General features: G+C 35.3%; 1 protein-coding gene and 1 pseudogene across 5 annotated transcripts in view; one reads left to right on the forward strand and one right to left on the reverse strand.

Moving 5' to 3' along the window:
* Positions 1–283: 283 nt before the first annotated feature.
* YTHDC1 (YTH N6-methyladenosine RNA binding protein C1) overlaps positions 284–17553 on the reverse strand; it is a 38332-nt gene continuing 21062 nt past the window's right edge. For 3 of the 5 annotated variants that reach the window (XM_065914739.1, XM_065914737.1, XM_065914735.1), the window contains 8 exons: positions 11511–11595; positions 10164–10330; positions 7544–7626; positions 6350–6386; positions 6214–6277; positions 6046–6108; positions 4412–4546; positions 284–2587 (listed from right to left, as the gene is read on the reverse strand). In XM_065914739.1, the coding sequence (XP_065770811.1) occupies positions 2363–2587; positions 4412–4546; positions 6046–6108; positions 6214–6277; positions 6350–6386; positions 7544–7626; positions 10164–10330; positions 11511–11595 (859 nt within the window). In that variant the 3' untranslated portion in view covers positions 284–2362. The remainder of the gene's footprint in view (positions 2588–4411; positions 4547–6045; positions 6109–6213; positions 6278–6349; positions 6387–7543; positions 7627–10163; positions 10331–11510; positions 11596–17553) is intronic. The other 2 variants (XM_065914738.1, XM_065914736.1) reach the window with 1 other exon arrangement.
* LOC136153082 (large ribosomal subunit protein eL33 pseudogene) lies at positions 695–1008 on the forward strand (annotated as a pseudogene).

The raw sequence follows: 17553 nt of genomic DNA on the forward strand, positions 1-17553 counted from the left end.
AGCATACTTCTTGGATGTAACGTTTTGCTGGGATCCAGAAAGCTGTAGTGGATCAGACTGACAACAGACCACCAGTAACCATGACCTTTTGGGGGTGCAAGTTGGCTTTGGGAAGTGTTTTGGAGCTTCTTGGTCCAACCAAAGCTGATTGTCACATAAAAGCCATGTTGAACTCAAATTAGAAAATTGCTTGAATTTGCTTTTTGTCTAACATCATTTCTCTAGTCTAAATTAAACAGCAGTAAGTCTTTAGCAAAAACATAAAGCGAGAAATGTGCTAAAATGATGTATAACATGACCACATTTATTTAAGAATATATTTCAGTATCAAACGACAAAGTTCAACAATGCAAAACCACAATTACTTTTGCACCAACCTAAATACTAATTGGGAGCGCATGGAAAAACATTATAAATGTCAGTGAGAATATGAAAGCAGTAAACTGACAGTTTTAAAAATTGTTCAACAGCAAAGTTCTTGAGTTCTTTTGACACTAATAAAATTATAAACATGATCTAGCACAGAATTATGACAGTGTATGAAAATGAAAAAATGTGATCAAACATGCAAATATGCCAAATATTTAAATATTCAACATAACAAAGGCCAAAATGGTAACTTAAAATACAGCTCTTTCAGCTATCTTGGGTTCTGTGGAGGGCTGCTGGGAACAAGATGTCTAAAACGACAGATATGTCTGGAAGGCTGTGGTACAAGGTCATTTTGCTGGCTAAAGGCGGGGTCTATGGAACCAGAGGGAGCACACAGCTCTGCTGAAAATTGTATATGCTTTGGATGAATTCTATCCAGACAAGAGATGTGCTTATGTGTACAAAGCAGAGAACACCACAATAACTCCTGGCAGATAACCTAACAAAACCAGAGTAATCTGGAGAAAGATAACTCACGCTCATAGAAACAGTGGCATGGTTCATGCCAAATTCCAAAGCAACCTTCCTGCTACTGGACACAGAATCTGTGTGATGTTTCACCCTTCAAGTATTTAAACTTACTGAAAAGTAAATAAATAAAACGTGTGGATTTATGAAAAAAATTTTAAAATCTCTTACGAACTAGATTTTATACAGCTTGTTACTACTGAGAGGGATTAACGATCAACTTAAGTAACTATATGAGGATTTATTTTAAAGGTGTATTTTAAAAGTAAAATAGGAAATAACTAACTTCTCAAAGATGAACACAAATGAAAAAAACAAAATAATCCTGTAACCAAAGTAGATCCAAAAATGCTACCAAATGAATAAATATCTTAACCAAAATATCAATGAAATTCCACTGTGTACCATTAGTTCTTACATTAGAAACAAAAGTAAGCATTCATATATAATTGACTTAGGTTAATCACTTTTGATAAAATATGCAAAAAAGACAAATGGGGTTCCCACAATTTTAAGCACAAAGCATTCTTTTATGTCCACTAATAGGTTGGTCAAAAAGTTCATTTGGGTCTTTCCATAACATCATATGGGAACACCCAAATGAACTTTTTGGCCAACCCATACATCATACACAAGAAAACAAACTTGCGTTCAGACAAGAATGAAACACAGGAGATAAGTGTCAATCTTTTACCAATTTATTTTATACAAAACAGTAGCAATGTAGAATATGGGAATTATCTTCCGCTGCCACACACGCAAGTTGTGAACATTCCAAGCCAATGTATACAGTTTGGAGGAGAAGGCTAAACCAATAGCATCAACCATGCTACTGAACATAGGAATTTTTCCTATCTAAAAAGATTAAAAATTAGATAGCAATGTCTTCTTAATATTGCTCTCATCATTGAAGACGAAGAAAAATAAAAAGTGACTTTTTTAAGATTAAAAAAAAGAGGGAAAGGAAAAAACCAAGAGGCTGCTACAACACTGCCATAGAGTCAAACCATCATACTTCAATATTTGCATACTTGATAGCAGCATTATTTTTACTGAACCGTGTGCAACTACATTTAGAAATACATCAAAGCAAAATATCATGGCAGTCATCAATCAAGATCCGAAAGAAAGAAAATGAACAAAAAATAACTCTAGGATGAACACCCTATAAGCAGATGAAGATTTACAGAGACTGAATCAGTATCTACATTCTTGGACTGTTCCATTCTGTCCCAATAAAAGTGTCAACTCAAATTGTCAACTGTGCATTTTTGGAGGATTTGAGTTTTTCCAGTTCTTATTATACTGCATGCTTGGAACAAAGAGGGTCATAATAAATCCTTCTACACAATGAACTTTAAGTAGACAGTTGAAAATAAATTTACTACTTGTAAACACACACAAAAAGAAAAATACAAGATTATGTATCTTTAAACAATCAGTGCTTCCTTCCAAAAGCGCATTATCTCCTATATCTACCTCTCTCCCCTCGGTCTCTGTCCCGATCACATAATCGCTCTCTTTCTCTTTCTCTATCACGTCCTCTATCTCTCTCTCTGTCTCTTCTGTTATCTCTAGGGCGGTCTCGTTCTCGCTCCCGATCTCTTTCACGGGGTCTACTTCTCCGGCCACTGACAACAGCCTGTGTTCGACGAAGGAAATCATCCACCCTCATATCATAATCATGCTAGAAAAGGTAAGAAATGGATAAGGTATGTCAAAAATCAAACGGAATTTATAAGTCCATTTACGGTAATTACTGTCTGGTAGAGAGAAGAATCTAAAGAAATACCTTAATGCATTAATTCACAGAAAGCAATTTTGACACTGTTTAGAAAAAGGATTCTGATGTCATTAATTAGACACAACAGATGATTTACTCAGATCTCATTTAAAAAATGATTTCTTGCCGTCAGTTTTCTATTTAATTTCTCTACCCAATCTCTTTGATAAGACTTATGCCAAAATAAACACCTAATGATGACCTTCAACCACATGATCAATAACATCAATACATGCTGCCACCTATGCTAATGTGTTTCTGCAACAGGTGGATTCTACTTAATTTTTCCTCCTTTGAGTCTACAAACTAAAGCAAACCAACTCCGCCCTCTAAAGGTGAAATTAGGAATCCTTCCATTCCTGATTTTCTTTCAAACTAAATCACTGTTAACAATTTACAGAACTTGACAGAATTTTTTTAAAATATGTACTGCAGTTAAGACTGTGAAGTCTACTTCACACAGAGCTAATAATACACATAAGGCTGAGGAGGACAGTGAAGGGTAAGATAAGCAACTAAGAGAGGTGCAAGGCTGTCACTGTGGCTACTACTAAACTTGACCCCTGCTCTGGAGTTCCTCTTTCAGTTCTCAACTCATCTTTACTTACTGAACTTTGTTTCTTCAAAAGTCAGCTTATAAGGTTCAAATTTTCACACTACCTTTCATGTATATTCAAAAAAAGCGATTAAATACAAAATATATTATACATATATATTAACCAGAAAGCTACTAGATGATGGTGCATGAAGCACAACCTGTTAAACAGGACAAAAATATTTTGGTAAAAGAGTCTCAGAAAAACTTCCTTTTTTGAAAATAATGTGATCATTTAAAAAAGGCATTTTTAAAAACACCACAACCTAGCTATTCAACTAAGATTTCATCATATATTGGCGGTGTACTTCTCTGAGTGGTGGGAAAAAAAAACAAACACTGCTAAAAGTCTACCGCTGTTCAGTTGTGAAGTCATGTCCAACTCCTTTTGTGACTCCATGAACTGCATGCAGCCTGCCAGGCTCCTCTGTCTACAGGTTTTTCCAGGCTAGAATACTGCAGTGGGCTGCCATTTCCTTCTCCAGAAGTCTGTTAGAATTCTCAGATTGTTTTACTAAATATTAATGGTCCTAGTGTGACTTTATTTTGAAGGATTAATAACTTAATGAGATAAGGAAATAAATGACAGTGAAAGTATCTCAAAGATAGGAAACTACTGCTCTGATTGGTTCTCAGACATGCATGTTCTTCATCATGTGGGAAGATAAAAAGAAGTTTATGTGGCCCAGCAGAGTCATCATGTGTATAGCATTTAATAAACAAACTCAGCCCAACTATCTGAAGACACAGAAATATTAACTCAAAAATAATCCACTTAAATAATCAAAGGGATTAGCCTAAACAATCTGCAGTAGGAATATGAAACCATTATCTGTTAATCAACATAATCTGGTTGTTGTTCAGTCAGTAAGTCATGTCAGACTCTTTTTGACCCCATAGACTGCAGCACGCCAGGCTTCCCTGTCCTTCACCATCTCCAGGAGCTTGCTCAAACTCATGTCCATTGAGTTGGGATGCCTTCCAACTATCTCATGCTCTGTTGCCCTTTTCCTCTTGCTCTCCAATTCTTCCCAATATCAGGGTCTTTTCCAATAAGTCGGTGTCCCCCACATTTAAATTATCTACAGAATTCTAAGTAGTTCCCTCACGCTTTTGCCTTCTTGTGCACTTACTACTCGTTTATCTCTGTATCTTGCTTCATGTGGCACTGGGTGATGTCCTGAATAAGGGGGATGAGCTTGAGGAGGTGGAGCATGGTGCTGATAGTAAGGATGGTGTGGAGGTTGTTCCATTCCAGGATAAGGAGTCTAAAAAAAGAAAACCATTTCCATAAGCATATAAAAAACATCCTTGTAACAAATCATTCTTAGAATTCCCCTATACAAACCACCCATCCCAAAGAAAGAATTTACTCTGTTGAAGCTATTTACTTTGATGACATTAACATTCTTTAAGACACCCTCTTTATTTGCTTGTTGAAAGAAAATGTGTGTAATAAACTCCTGAATATTTAAACTCCGTCATCTAACATTTAACATTTATACTTACATACCATATAAATACCACTAGAAATCAAAAGCCTATCCTATACAGTGATTACTATTATCCAGGCACCGTCCTAAGCACAAGTCTCATTTAATCCCCACAGCAACCCTACAGATAGGTACTAACAGAATTACAGGTAATAGTATTATTATGTAATCCTAGTTTATAAAAAGGGAGATTGAAGCACCAAATGGTTAGGTCACTTGCTCAAATTCACATTGCTACTAAAGGGGATAGAAGTTAGACACAACATCAGACATTCTGACTCTAGAATCAGTCATCTTAATACTATGCACAAATGTATTTAAAGAGCTAATGACTTTAAATGCAATTATAAAATGAATTATGGAAAATCAAGGTAGTTCTCCCTCTAGTTAGGGCCAAGATATTACTATTAAATATTTTTTAAATTTCATACTCTAAAGGAAAGAAATAATTCATCTGTCTGTATACAGTACCTTAAGTGAAACAAAAGTCAGATGAAAAGGCCACATTACAGGCAGCATTTTAAGATAAAAAGGTAAGAAACAATCAGAACAAATTAAACTTCCAAGTTGTTTTATTTTATTAGGAATTAATGCTTCAGCTATCTTTAATACCTTAAAATACACTCTAAGAAGAACATCCAGTTTTCTTAGAGAAAGAAAAAAATTAAAGTTTAGGAACAAGTTTCAGTTAACCTTATTTAATATAGAGAATTTACTGAATATCAGGGTCAGGCACTATGCTAAATTTAACATGTATTTTGCAAACTTAGCTTCTTGACAGTCCTACAAGGCTGACACTATTCCATTGCATTTTAAACTATACAAGCACAGGCATACGGTCCGATTTATTCACTGATGTGCACCCAGAGCAAACAGTGCCGTGCAAAGAACAGGTGCTAAATAGTCTGATGAGTCAAAGAATGAATGGATGCCCCAATTTCATAGATAAGGAAAACTAAGACAAAAATGTATTATGAAACTTATCTAAAGTCAGAGTTGAGAAGTTTGAACCCTGAAGTTTGAACCCTGAAGTTTACACTACTAGTCACCACAATAATAAATCATAACATTTATCAACTAAGCCTCCACTATACAAATCCAACCATTCATAAGCCTTTACTTTAAAAACAGCATGCAATTTTACTTATCACTAAAGACATGTATTTTAAGTCTCTTAATGGGTAACTATAACAATCATACTCCAAGTAAGCATTCAAAACGTATGGAACTGCCAATGAAGTTATATAACTTGCAAAAACAGAATTAATACAAACCATTCCTTGCCAAGGTGGAGGTGGTCCCATGTTATGAAATTCCCTCACATAATCATTGTAGGACTAAAATGAAAGATGATAATGTCAATAAATAAAAAACCCAGAACTTACAAAATAAATCAGATACTGACTTTATGTGCATTAAATTAAAAAAAATGAAATGCTTACCCCATTTAAAAATACATCTCGGCGAACTCCTGAAAACCGTCTGTTGGGAATAAGATTTGTGAAACTAAATTCAGGTGGTTCATAAACTAGTTCCAAGAATGTAATTCAAAACTGAACAAAAATGAACCCAACTTACCTATCTACTTCCTGGTATCGTGGATCCTTTAAATACCCTGTTCAAACATCAAGCATTTTAGTATATCAAACTTATATTTTTTATTATGGCATCATAATTAAACCTTCCTTACCACTCATTTCAATTCTTCCCATGATATAATAGTGACGCTATTAAATGATGCTATTATCATACTGTTCCATTTTCAGATTTTCTTCTCAGATTACATGATAATTAGAAAGTAACTAAATAACTTACTGATATCACAGAATTATAAACTGTTAGAGGTTTGCATATGGATCTTCTAAATCCACACCCCAATTCTTGCTAGACAGAAATATCTTCATGCTGCACCATAGGAAGGTAAGGACAGAGGAATTATCTTGAGGACACTGTAATAGGTCTTCCTTAAAACAAATGTTTACCTTCCACCTTGAGTATACATAAGCCTTGCTAAGTCAACCAAAGCTTTAAAAAATGCAAATTTAAGGGGAGAAAAACAAAATTAACAAAAGTTGCAAAAAGTAAAATATATACATTTTAAATGAAAGAACCATGGTAATCAGAGAAATAGTCTCCCCTCCTCTTCTCATAAGGACTTAGTAAATTAAAATGTGAAAAAGTCTAAGTGGCCAAGTTACTAGGGAAAAATTTTACTTCTTCAGAATATCTCAATTTGGAGAAGAATGAGGCTTATCAAGCCATCTGTCATGTAACAATGTTGTAATGCTCACTAACACCAACTCCCAAATGGTCTGATTTTTATAAGTGTTATCACTGACTTTTAAATAAATACCTTCTCTTGACTACAGTGTGCCTTTTTCAACTCCAGTAAGGGAAAGGTTAACTGAAAAGCTGTTTTTAGATTACAAACCAAGCATTTCCCATTCCTCTCTAAAAATATGAAAGTCAAAGATGTTTTTATTTAGAAAAATATAGGATAATTTCAGTTTCCAATTAAAGCTTTCTACCACAGGAAATACTAAGTATCAAAGAGAATAAAAATCCTAGTAATCGCGTAAGATCATTGCTTTCCCTGACTACATTTAATCTTAAAACACAAGTGCAGTTTTCCATTTCTTGCAATTTCAGGTAATTAATAGCTCCATCCTTAAGTTTTCTCACTTTTAAAACTATAGGGTCATGATAGAAGATTCTGTGCTGTTGTTTTTAATAACTTCAAGTCAAATATCTGCAGGATTATAAAATATTAACCTGGTCTCTGATGAAACTCAGGGGCATAGTCAATCCTTGGTTTCTTTCTGCTGTTATGAATATCATAATCTTCTGGTCGACGCCTACATAAATTAGACACATTAGAAATTAAACCAAAAACTGCTAGGAGAACAAACAGCAAAGCAAGAGTTTCTGACAGAAATACGTACAAAGAAAAGCTCATTATTTCCTTTAAAATAACAGCCTCATCTTTGGTGGACAAACCTCTTAAAATCTCTAAATTTTAATTCCTCAAAGTATCATACACCAATCGTTAGATGTATTGCTAGAAACATATTCTCTAATCCTTGTGTTATGATCAGACACTTTAAAAGTAATCTGCTCAAAATATGTAAATCACATTTTAGTAATCTAAACAAAAGTAAATGAGCTACCCTTTTAAAGCTAATATAAATATCCAGTTTAACAATTAAAGCACTTTTCTGAATAAAGTCTTCATTCAGGTAAAAAAGGGGAAAAAAAACCTCTCATCATTACACAACAGGTAACCCTAAAATCTATATATTTAAACTCATTAATGTCATTTTAGGTTAAATCTAAAGAAAATTATGTATTTCTTAAATATTTTTCTTCTGCTTTGTACAAAATTATACTTTTCACATGATCATACAGAAAATTTTATACTTATTAAAAGTTATTTTACAGGAAAGTTTTTAAAATGTTTAAATACTTTGAAAAACTAATTTCGAAAATTAATAACATTTACAAATTGTGGGAATTTTTTCCCAGAAACAATGCCTTAAAATAAACTGGCAAATAATGGGGCAGAGTTTTAACAGAGTTTCATAATACAAATTCAAAATGTATTCTTTAGAAGGTGAAATTTTACTATCTGCAGCAGGCTGCTCTTCACTATCTTTCATAAATCTCAATGGTTAATGTAACCATTAAGGTTAACGTATATACATCATAAAATACACTTCATTTTACTTAGCATTTAATAAAGAGCTACACAAAATAAAAAACAAAATTTCAAGTTTTTTAAGGTAATAATAAATATATCTCTTTACCCTTACTGTCAAAATCTCTGTAATAACCTGGGCGTCACTAGCTTTCCAGTTATTTCTGAATGTTTACTGCTTTCATAAACTTCTGCAACACAAGTTCACTCAAACTACAAAGCTGCAATAAACCCAAGCCCCCCCAACATAATAAAAACAGTTGCATCTACAATAAATAAGACTAAGAAAATTAAAAACTGGTTTAAAAAATAAACATACCGCTTTCCTGTAGTTTGGGGAGTGCATTTACGACCGGTATAAAACATGATAGTAACAGTTCATAAAGTAGTCCAACTACTGACTGTAAGCTGTAAGCCACATACAAATATGGAGGCCCTGGCAGGCTTGAGAGGAGGAGTGGTGTAATAAGTATAGTTTACAGTCCATTGAAAATCTGAGGTAAAACTTCACTTGTATGTACTGCATTGCACTGGAAATCTCTTAGCTTAAAACTTCAAAAGACATCTTGGTGATCAGTCCTTTTAGGCCAAAAGTAAGGGGGCTCTGCCAGGTTTCCTCCTACCTACTTGACAGTGTCCTTCTTAAGCTCAAAGAAATGGGGACTCTTGTTGGATTATCTGTACCTACCACAGGATGTTTCCACCAAAAGGAAACTTAACCAAAGGTTTCATCCCATCAACCACACATCCAACAGTCTTTAGCAGAATATTTTAGATTTAGCTGTATGCAAATCTACTCAGGGAAAGGTGTTGGGTGAAGGGCTTAAATCAGTCCTTTGCAAAGACTTCTCCAATTCTGTAACAAGTTAAAACCCCTTTTCCTGGAAAATGCTGTTTAGTTCATAAAGCAGTAATCAACAACCATGGCGATCCTCTAAAAAACACTTTAAGTCCACAGGTACTGCCAGCATCTGGAAAAGCTGTAAACAGACACAGCAACAGCCCTTCTTTTTGGTTTGTTGCCGGGTCTCCCAGGGCCACTTGATCACCTTTGGAAAGAACCTACTGTTTTCAGAAGCTCAGCAAGATGTGTGAATTCACGGGGTACATGTTAGACAATATTGAGAATGGGGTTAACACATCACGATGATAAAATCTGAGATAGTCCCAACAATGCTCCTCTTGAATATCAAAATAACTTAAAATATTTTATCCTCTAATAAATGAGGCGTCATCTTCTGAAAAAATAATAGTGATCCTTTATAAAAGTCCCATATCTGATAAGGCTTATCCAGAGACACACCTGAAAGAAAAGGCTTTTTACAAAATATTAACAATTTTTGCAAATAAAGACTTCCTCCTCTTCCTCCTTTCTAGCCTGTTCTTAGCAACAAAGGCCTACCTTATTTCATTGGTATACATTGTATTATCAGATTACTATCTAATCTAAACTGGTTATCGCTCTTTAGGAGATAATTTTTTCTGCATAAGGAAAGATCCCCATTTTCCTCTTGAAAAATGACTGAGACCAAGATGACCATCTGAAATCCTCAATGAAGCCACAAACTAGTCCATGCAGCTTGATTTGAGGATTTTCTCTTTCTTCTTTACCGCAGGACAAACTTTTGACGAATCACATTCCTCCATCATGTTATTCTGATATATGTGCCTATTATCAGTCCAAAGAACGTTTCTAACCTTCCCACATCCCGGACTGGTTCTCGACGGGATGGTCGTCCTCTTGATCGGGGCTGAGAATGCATTCTTCTCTTGTGACGCATTTTATGAATGACCTGATACAAGTCAATACTTTCATCAGGGGGAAATAGAAGACAAAGCTGGGTTCCACATTCAAGTTCAATTTCCTAGAATAAGAAAGCAGTAATTTAAAAAATGAAAAAAAGGAGAAACTTTTGATAGACTTTGTATTTTCCTGATGTACAGAACAAAAACAGGCTGACTTGGAGGTTTCCTTCTCAAGGCTGATGATCCCATGAGATTCCAATCAACTTCCTTGAAAGACTTGAAAAAACTTTTTTCAAAAGTGTTGCATGTATTTATGTAAGGGGGAAAATGGTTTCCCTGGTGGCTCAGGTGGTAAAGAATCCGTCTGCAATGCAGGAGATCCGGGTTTGATCCCTGGGTTTGGAAAATACCCTGAAGGAGGGCATGGCAACCAATTCCAGTATTCTTGCCTGGAGAATTCCCATGGACAAAGGAGCTTGGTGGGCTACAGTCCACAGGGTTGCAATCAGTGGGACACAACTGAGCGACTAAGCATAGCACAGAATCTCCAAGATTCTGTCACGGAATCTGTGACAGTCACCCTCTGTAACAAAGGAATATTTCTTTGTGCAAAATACATTAAGTACCAGGACGAAGTGATCCATCTTAATACAATGGAGAAAAAATGTTTAGTGTGTGTCAACAATTTTCATGGTTATGAATTGCTAAATGCACTGAAATATATAAACAAGGGCAAACTAATCTATGGGCTTGGTATAATTTTTCTTTTAAATTACCAATATTTTCACTTATGAGCAATAAAAACTGGGTTCAAAATTACATTTAGAAAATTAAGGGTCACAGGCCTAGGTTTATTTTAAATCACTGCACATTTTCAATTTCATCTGCAGACTCGACAACCTGTGTATACACATACTCATCTCCTTTTAATAAAGTTTTCTTCTATTCAGAAAACTTCAGTAAAGATATTAAGTGGTATTTCTAAAATGTATCAGAATCTGTTAAACAGTAATAATACAATGAAAAACCTAAACCTGAAAGATTTTTTAAAATCATGCCAGTTCTCTTCAAAAGCTTTTGCTTCAATTGTATAAATCAAGTACCATATAAATCTACCTTTCTACATTAATGGAGGTCATATCAGTCAGTCATAGGTACAGTAATCACAAACTCCAAATAAGAATATTTTCCCCAATCATTCCCACAAATTCATTCAAAATGGTTTTAAAATATCTTTTAATAAAGATTTCTAGAAGAGTGATTAAATATATGTTTTTAGAATCAATTAAAACAACAAACCTGTCCATCACGTCCAATCTTTACTGGCTTATGTTCATTCCAAGGATTGGTGAGATGAGCTGACTTAGTAAAGGGCAATTCACGCCTAAACACAAAGGGATATCAATTATATTCTTTTGCAGAATCCTTTAAAGACCTTATACTATACTTTAGTAGTGAATTCCTATTAATCATGACTTAAATGCGACTAAATAAGATTGACAGAGATTATTTCCCAAAAACAAAGCCACATTCAGAGACACACTTTGCACATTCTCCTGTATTCTCAAAAAGGAAAAAAAAAAAAAAAAGCTAGATATGCTTAAAAAAATGAGCTAGGACACCAAGACAGTTTGGTCTCCCTCAACTTTTCTGAGCCTGAGTTTCTTCATCTTATAAATGTAAGGATAGCACCACTCTCTTCAAACTTGTTTTAGGTAGCTTGCAAATGAAATAACACATCAAATGTTTACATCTTACATCTATGTACTAAAAATCTTATATTTTTTAATAACTGATCAATAAAGAGATGAACTTTAACCAGGCAGTTAATACCACATGAATACATGTCCCCTATCCTTGGTTCAAGACTGATTTCCCAGATTCAAGTATCTTCCCCTTTTGCTAAAGCAGTATTCTCTACCACACATAGAACAGCTCTTGATAATACAAAACTTTATACTTATAAATTTACATATTTGCATATATTAATTATGCACTACCCCTCCTTTTACACTACAATGCTATACTTAATTTATTTTTAATTATTAATCAGAGACTAATTACTTCACAATATTGTGGATTTTGCCATACATCAACATGAATCAGCCACAGATGTACATGTCCTCCCAGCCTGAACCCCCCTGCCACCTCCCTCCCCACCCCACCCCACCCCCTTTGGGTGGTCCGAGAGCACTTGCTTTGAGTACCCTCTTCATGTCTTCTATTGTACATATGGTAATATACATGTTTCAATACTATTCTCTCAAATCATCCTGCCCTCGCCTTCTCCAACACAGACCAAAAAGTCTGTTCTTTACACTGCTGCATCTTTTGCTGTCTTGCATAATAGAGTCGTCATTACCATCTTTCGAAATTACATATATACGCATTAATATACTGTATCGGTGTTTCTCTTTCTGACTTACTTCAGTCTATATTATAGGCTCCAGTTTCTGAGCCACAGGACAAAATAGTCTCGCCAAGTTAAAAAAAAAATACCCTTCATTTTTATATACCCTCCATTTTTATAGGACAACAATGAACATAAACATGACATGTAATAAATACCTGTTGCCAAAAAAATCAGAAATTAACATCATTCAATAATGTTTCATCTATTTGTGCATAAAGTAATGCCAAATTAAATAAATGCTTTAATTAAAGAACTATATCTACAATACAAATGAAACTGCTCAAAAGACATAAAGATGAGTGAGATAAAAAACTTTCATTCCTAACCTTTTTTAAACAGCTTTCACCAAACAATAAATAAGCACATACAAGTATTTTGTAAAAAGAATGAGTACCATAAACAGAGTATAGAAATTTTGCTTTTAATGTGAATGGCATATTTACCTTGGTAAGCAAGAAAGAAACAGATAAAAAATGTTTCCTGGAAAAGGTGGCATAAAGGATAAGCCTGAAAGAAAAGTGACTCGGGAAAAGTCATAGGTGGAAAGGTAAAGCAGAGACACTTCTGAAGCAATGAAAAGGACCTAAGCGAAGACATAATGGAGAAGAAAAATTACAAGCAAATGACCTAGTCCAGTGGACAAGCTATACAACCATTTACTTCTAGCCTTATGTGAATTTTCTTAAAGATGAATATTAAATGCTCAAATCTTGGACTTTTTTAAACCTCAGAAAATATTTTTAACATCTACTGGAAAAGATTAAAGTTACAAACATGACATGTTGTGGTGGTGATGTGAATGTATGGGAGAAATGAGCAATGAGTGGTGGAAATAAATAAATGCCCACTAGGTACTACTAAAAGGCCTGAATCTTCATCTAAAAGACATCTTACCTCACACATCAAGAGTGGTTCAAGAGCGTATACAAACAAAAATATGTGTGTACATATATACATCTATACACACATTCCCACCCCGCCACTTCAGGGAGGGTTGGGAGGAAACATCATCATTAAGCTAGACTAAATCCATACCAAAGCCTAGAATATCCAGACACATATCTATAGTTAAAAACTGTATTTTAATAGTTTCTTATATTTTTCTTCTAAATTGCCAGTTAAAAAGTTACAGAAAGGAATAACCTACAACCTTCCCCGGTGGCTCAGATGGTTGAGTTCACCTGCAATGAAGGAGACCCAGCTGGATTCTATCCCTGGGTCAGGAAGATCCCCTGCAGAAGGGAATGGCAACCTACTCCAATATTCTTGCCTGGAGTTCCATGGACAGAGGAGCCTGGAGGGCTACAGTACATGGGGTTACAAAGAGTTGGACACAACAGAGCAACTACCACTTTCACTTTCAACTACCCAAAGCACAGGAAGGTTTTAAGTTATTACTGCACAGAATTATCACTGTTATTTAAACATTAGCCATGGATTACCCTTGGTCCCAAAAAAAGGCATTATGTTGAGCTGGTTGAGTCACTTGGGGTTAAAATTCTTTGGTGGCTCTTTGATGGCACTGGTACTAACTAGATTCCAGAGACATGTGCCCACTGTTTTGACAGATTAGTTAATCTCAGCCTGAATATCACAGGGAACTATGAGGCCTTAGGTAAAACAGGGCCCAGGTTAAAACTAAGAGAAATTGTACATCTGTGGTTATCACGATTATAGAGCAGGCATCCTAAAAGCTAGCTTTTGAGCAGACATGTAATGAAGAGGCCTACAGATGATTATCTCTACTGTGAGTATTCTAGGTAACATGGCAGTGATTCTCTACTTTAAGGAACTTAGTAAATGGGGCATATTTAACAAAAGAACATGAACTGTACAAAGACTGTATGTACTAAATAGTTGGTCATTAAAACTAACAGGAATAGCAGAGAAACCATGAAAGCAAAGAGAAATGGGTTATTTGAAATGGATGTGACAGGGGTGAGATTAAAATATAGATTTAATTCTGATCAAATGATATTTTATAAATTTAGTCTTATTTTGATCTAACTCAGAGTGGTAACTTAAATGAGTGACTTTTTATGCATGACTCCTTCCTTATTTGCTACCACGCACCATCTAGTCTTAAAAACTCAAATGTGCCTACAGGGCTTCTGTGATGGCTCAGTGGTAGAGAATCGACCTGCAAATCAGAAGATACAGTAGATACAGGAGACTCAGGTTTGATCCCTGAGTTGGGAAGATCCCCTGGAGGAAATGGTTAACCCACTCCAATATTCTTTTTGAAAAAAATCGTGTGGACAGAGGAGTCTGGCGGATTACAGTCCAAAAGGTTACGAAGAGTTGGACACAACTGAGTGAGCATGAGTGTGTGCATACAGGTTTGAGGCGCATGTCAGGATCCTACATTCTAATAATCAGATACTACTAATGCAAGTGATCCAAGAACCACACCTAAAAAAAACTCAGAGCCAGTTAAATCCAAAAGGCATTTAAATAAAACTCTGGTAACTATCATATCTGATTTATATTTATTAAAGTTTAATCCTTTTAAACTGAATCATCGAAAAAGCAAGACAGTTCCAGAAAAACATCTATTTCTGCTTTATTGACTATGCCAAAGCCTTTGACTGTGTGGATCACAATAAACTGTGGAAAATTCTGAAAGAGATGGGAATACCAGACCACCTGACCTGCCTCTTGAGAAACCTGTATGCAGGTCAGGAGGCAACAGTTAGAACTGGACATGGAACAGACTGGTTGTTGTTGGAAAAGGAGTATGTCATGGCTGTACATTGTCACCCTGCTTATTTAACTTATAAGCAGACTACATCATGAGAAACGCTGGGCTGGAAGAAGCACAAGCTGGAATCAAGATTGCCAGGAGAAATATCAATAACCTCAGATATGCAGATGACACCACCCTTATGGCAGAAAGCGAAGAATTAAAGAGCCTCTTGATGAAAGTGAAAGAGGAGAGTGAAAAAGTTGGCTTAAAGCTCAACATTCAGAAAACTAAGATCATGGCATCTGGTCCCATCACTTCATGGCAAATAGATGGGGAAACAGTGGAAACAGTGGCTGATTATTTTTTGAGGGCTCCAAAATCACTGCAGATGGTGATTGCAGCCATGAAATTAAAAGATGCTTACTCCTTGGAAGGAAAGTTATGACCAACCTAGACAGCACATTAAAAAGCAGAGACATTACTTTGTCAGCAAAGGTCCATCTAGTCAAGGCTATGGTTTTTCCAGTAGTCATGTATGGATGTGAGAGTTGGACTATAAAGAAAGCTGAGTGTCAAAGAATTGATGCTTTTGAACTGTGGTGTTGGAGAAGACTCTTGAGAGTCCCCTGGACTGCAAGGAGATCCAACCAGTCCATCCTGAAGGAGATCAGTCCTGGGTGTTCATTGGAAGGACTGATGTTGAAGCTCAAACTCCAATACTTTGGCCATCTGATGCCAAGAGCTGACTCAATGGAAAAGATCCTGATGCTGGGGAAGACTGAGGGTGGGAGGAGAAGGGGTCGACACAGGATGAGATGGTTGGATGGCATCACCGACTCAATGGACATGAGTTTGGGTAGGCTCCGGGAGTTGGTGATGGAACAGGGAGGCCTGGCGTGCTGCGGTTCATGGAGTCGCAAAGAGTTGCACACGGCTGACTGACTGAACTGGACTGAATCCTTTTAATACTAACTTAAGTAATTCTCATTTTATGTGGAAAACAGTTCAAATGACTTACCCAAGGAAATATCAATGTAACAATGTCATGTGCCTCCTCAGAACTTTTAAGTACTATAAAATTACTCTTGAACATACTTGTGACTTTTTCTTTTTAAAGTTGTAATATTTTTAATTTAAAAATATTCTTTTCAGGTAATCCTTAAAACTTACTTAAAAATAAGAATTACTACCCAAAATTTTGCACAAACTGCTAGAAGGATGGATTACTTGAATTTGTACCTCTTCTGTTGCTAATATAAATAAGATAGTAAAACTGCCAGTAAGTCAATGAAGAAGAAAATGAGACAATAATCTGTGAATAAATTAATCTTCTAAAAGAGAAATTTCTTAATCAATTTGAAAATAAAAGTTAAGTAAGTAATATCCAAAATAAAATTTGCTACCACCAATCTAAAACTGGGTAATTACTTTTCTTCTATTCCTAAGAAAGCATCATCTCCAAATATCTTTCAGTCACACCAATAATGTCTCTAGTCAAAAAACCACAGACTTAGCAAACCTTTCCTCTGGCCTTTATCTATCAAAAAAATTATAAGTAAAAATGTTTTATCTCTAAGACTTGTCTTCCCTATGAACTACCACCAGATTTCTAAACTTTGCAATTTTGATTATGATTAACTTTAGAAATAAATTACTACACTTTAAAACCCTGGGTACAATGGAGTATAGGAATATTATCTATAGTCTCACCATGCTAACAATGCATTTCAATGTAATCATGTATCCTTTCATCTGTTACATCTTTCCTTGTTGCACGTATTACATTACAAACCATAATTTACTTAACCAATTTCCTATACAGGAGAATTTAGATTGTTTCTCATTTTTCCCTATAGAAAGAAATGATGGGATGAGTAATGGTGATATATTTATATGTATCTAACATTTTGCTATTCTATTAAATATCAACATAGTCTGCTGTATCACTGACCATGCATTTTCATAGTTCTTCACTGTACCAAAGTAAATAACTCCTTAGGCTGACCCACATTAATAATAATCTTTGCGTTTTGTTGTTCTCTTTACTGACTCTGCTTCATTAAAAAGGTGGTTCCCTGTATCACCCAACATACCCCACCCTCCCACCCCCAAGGTTTCTGATTTCATGGTTCTTCTCTGTGTTAGCTCTTCTGTGTGTTAGTTTGCCTTCCTGAAAACAAATAGCATTTTTCCTTCTTATCCAATTCCTCTATCTCCCTCAAAATCCACCTAAGTCAACTTAT

Source organism: Muntiacus reevesi, chromosome 22 (assembly GCF_963930625.1).
Source record: "Muntiacus reevesi chromosome 22, mMunRee1.1, whole genome shotgun sequence".
NCBI lineage: Eukaryota > Metazoa > Chordata > Mammalia > Artiodactyla > Cervidae > Muntiacus > Muntiacus reevesi.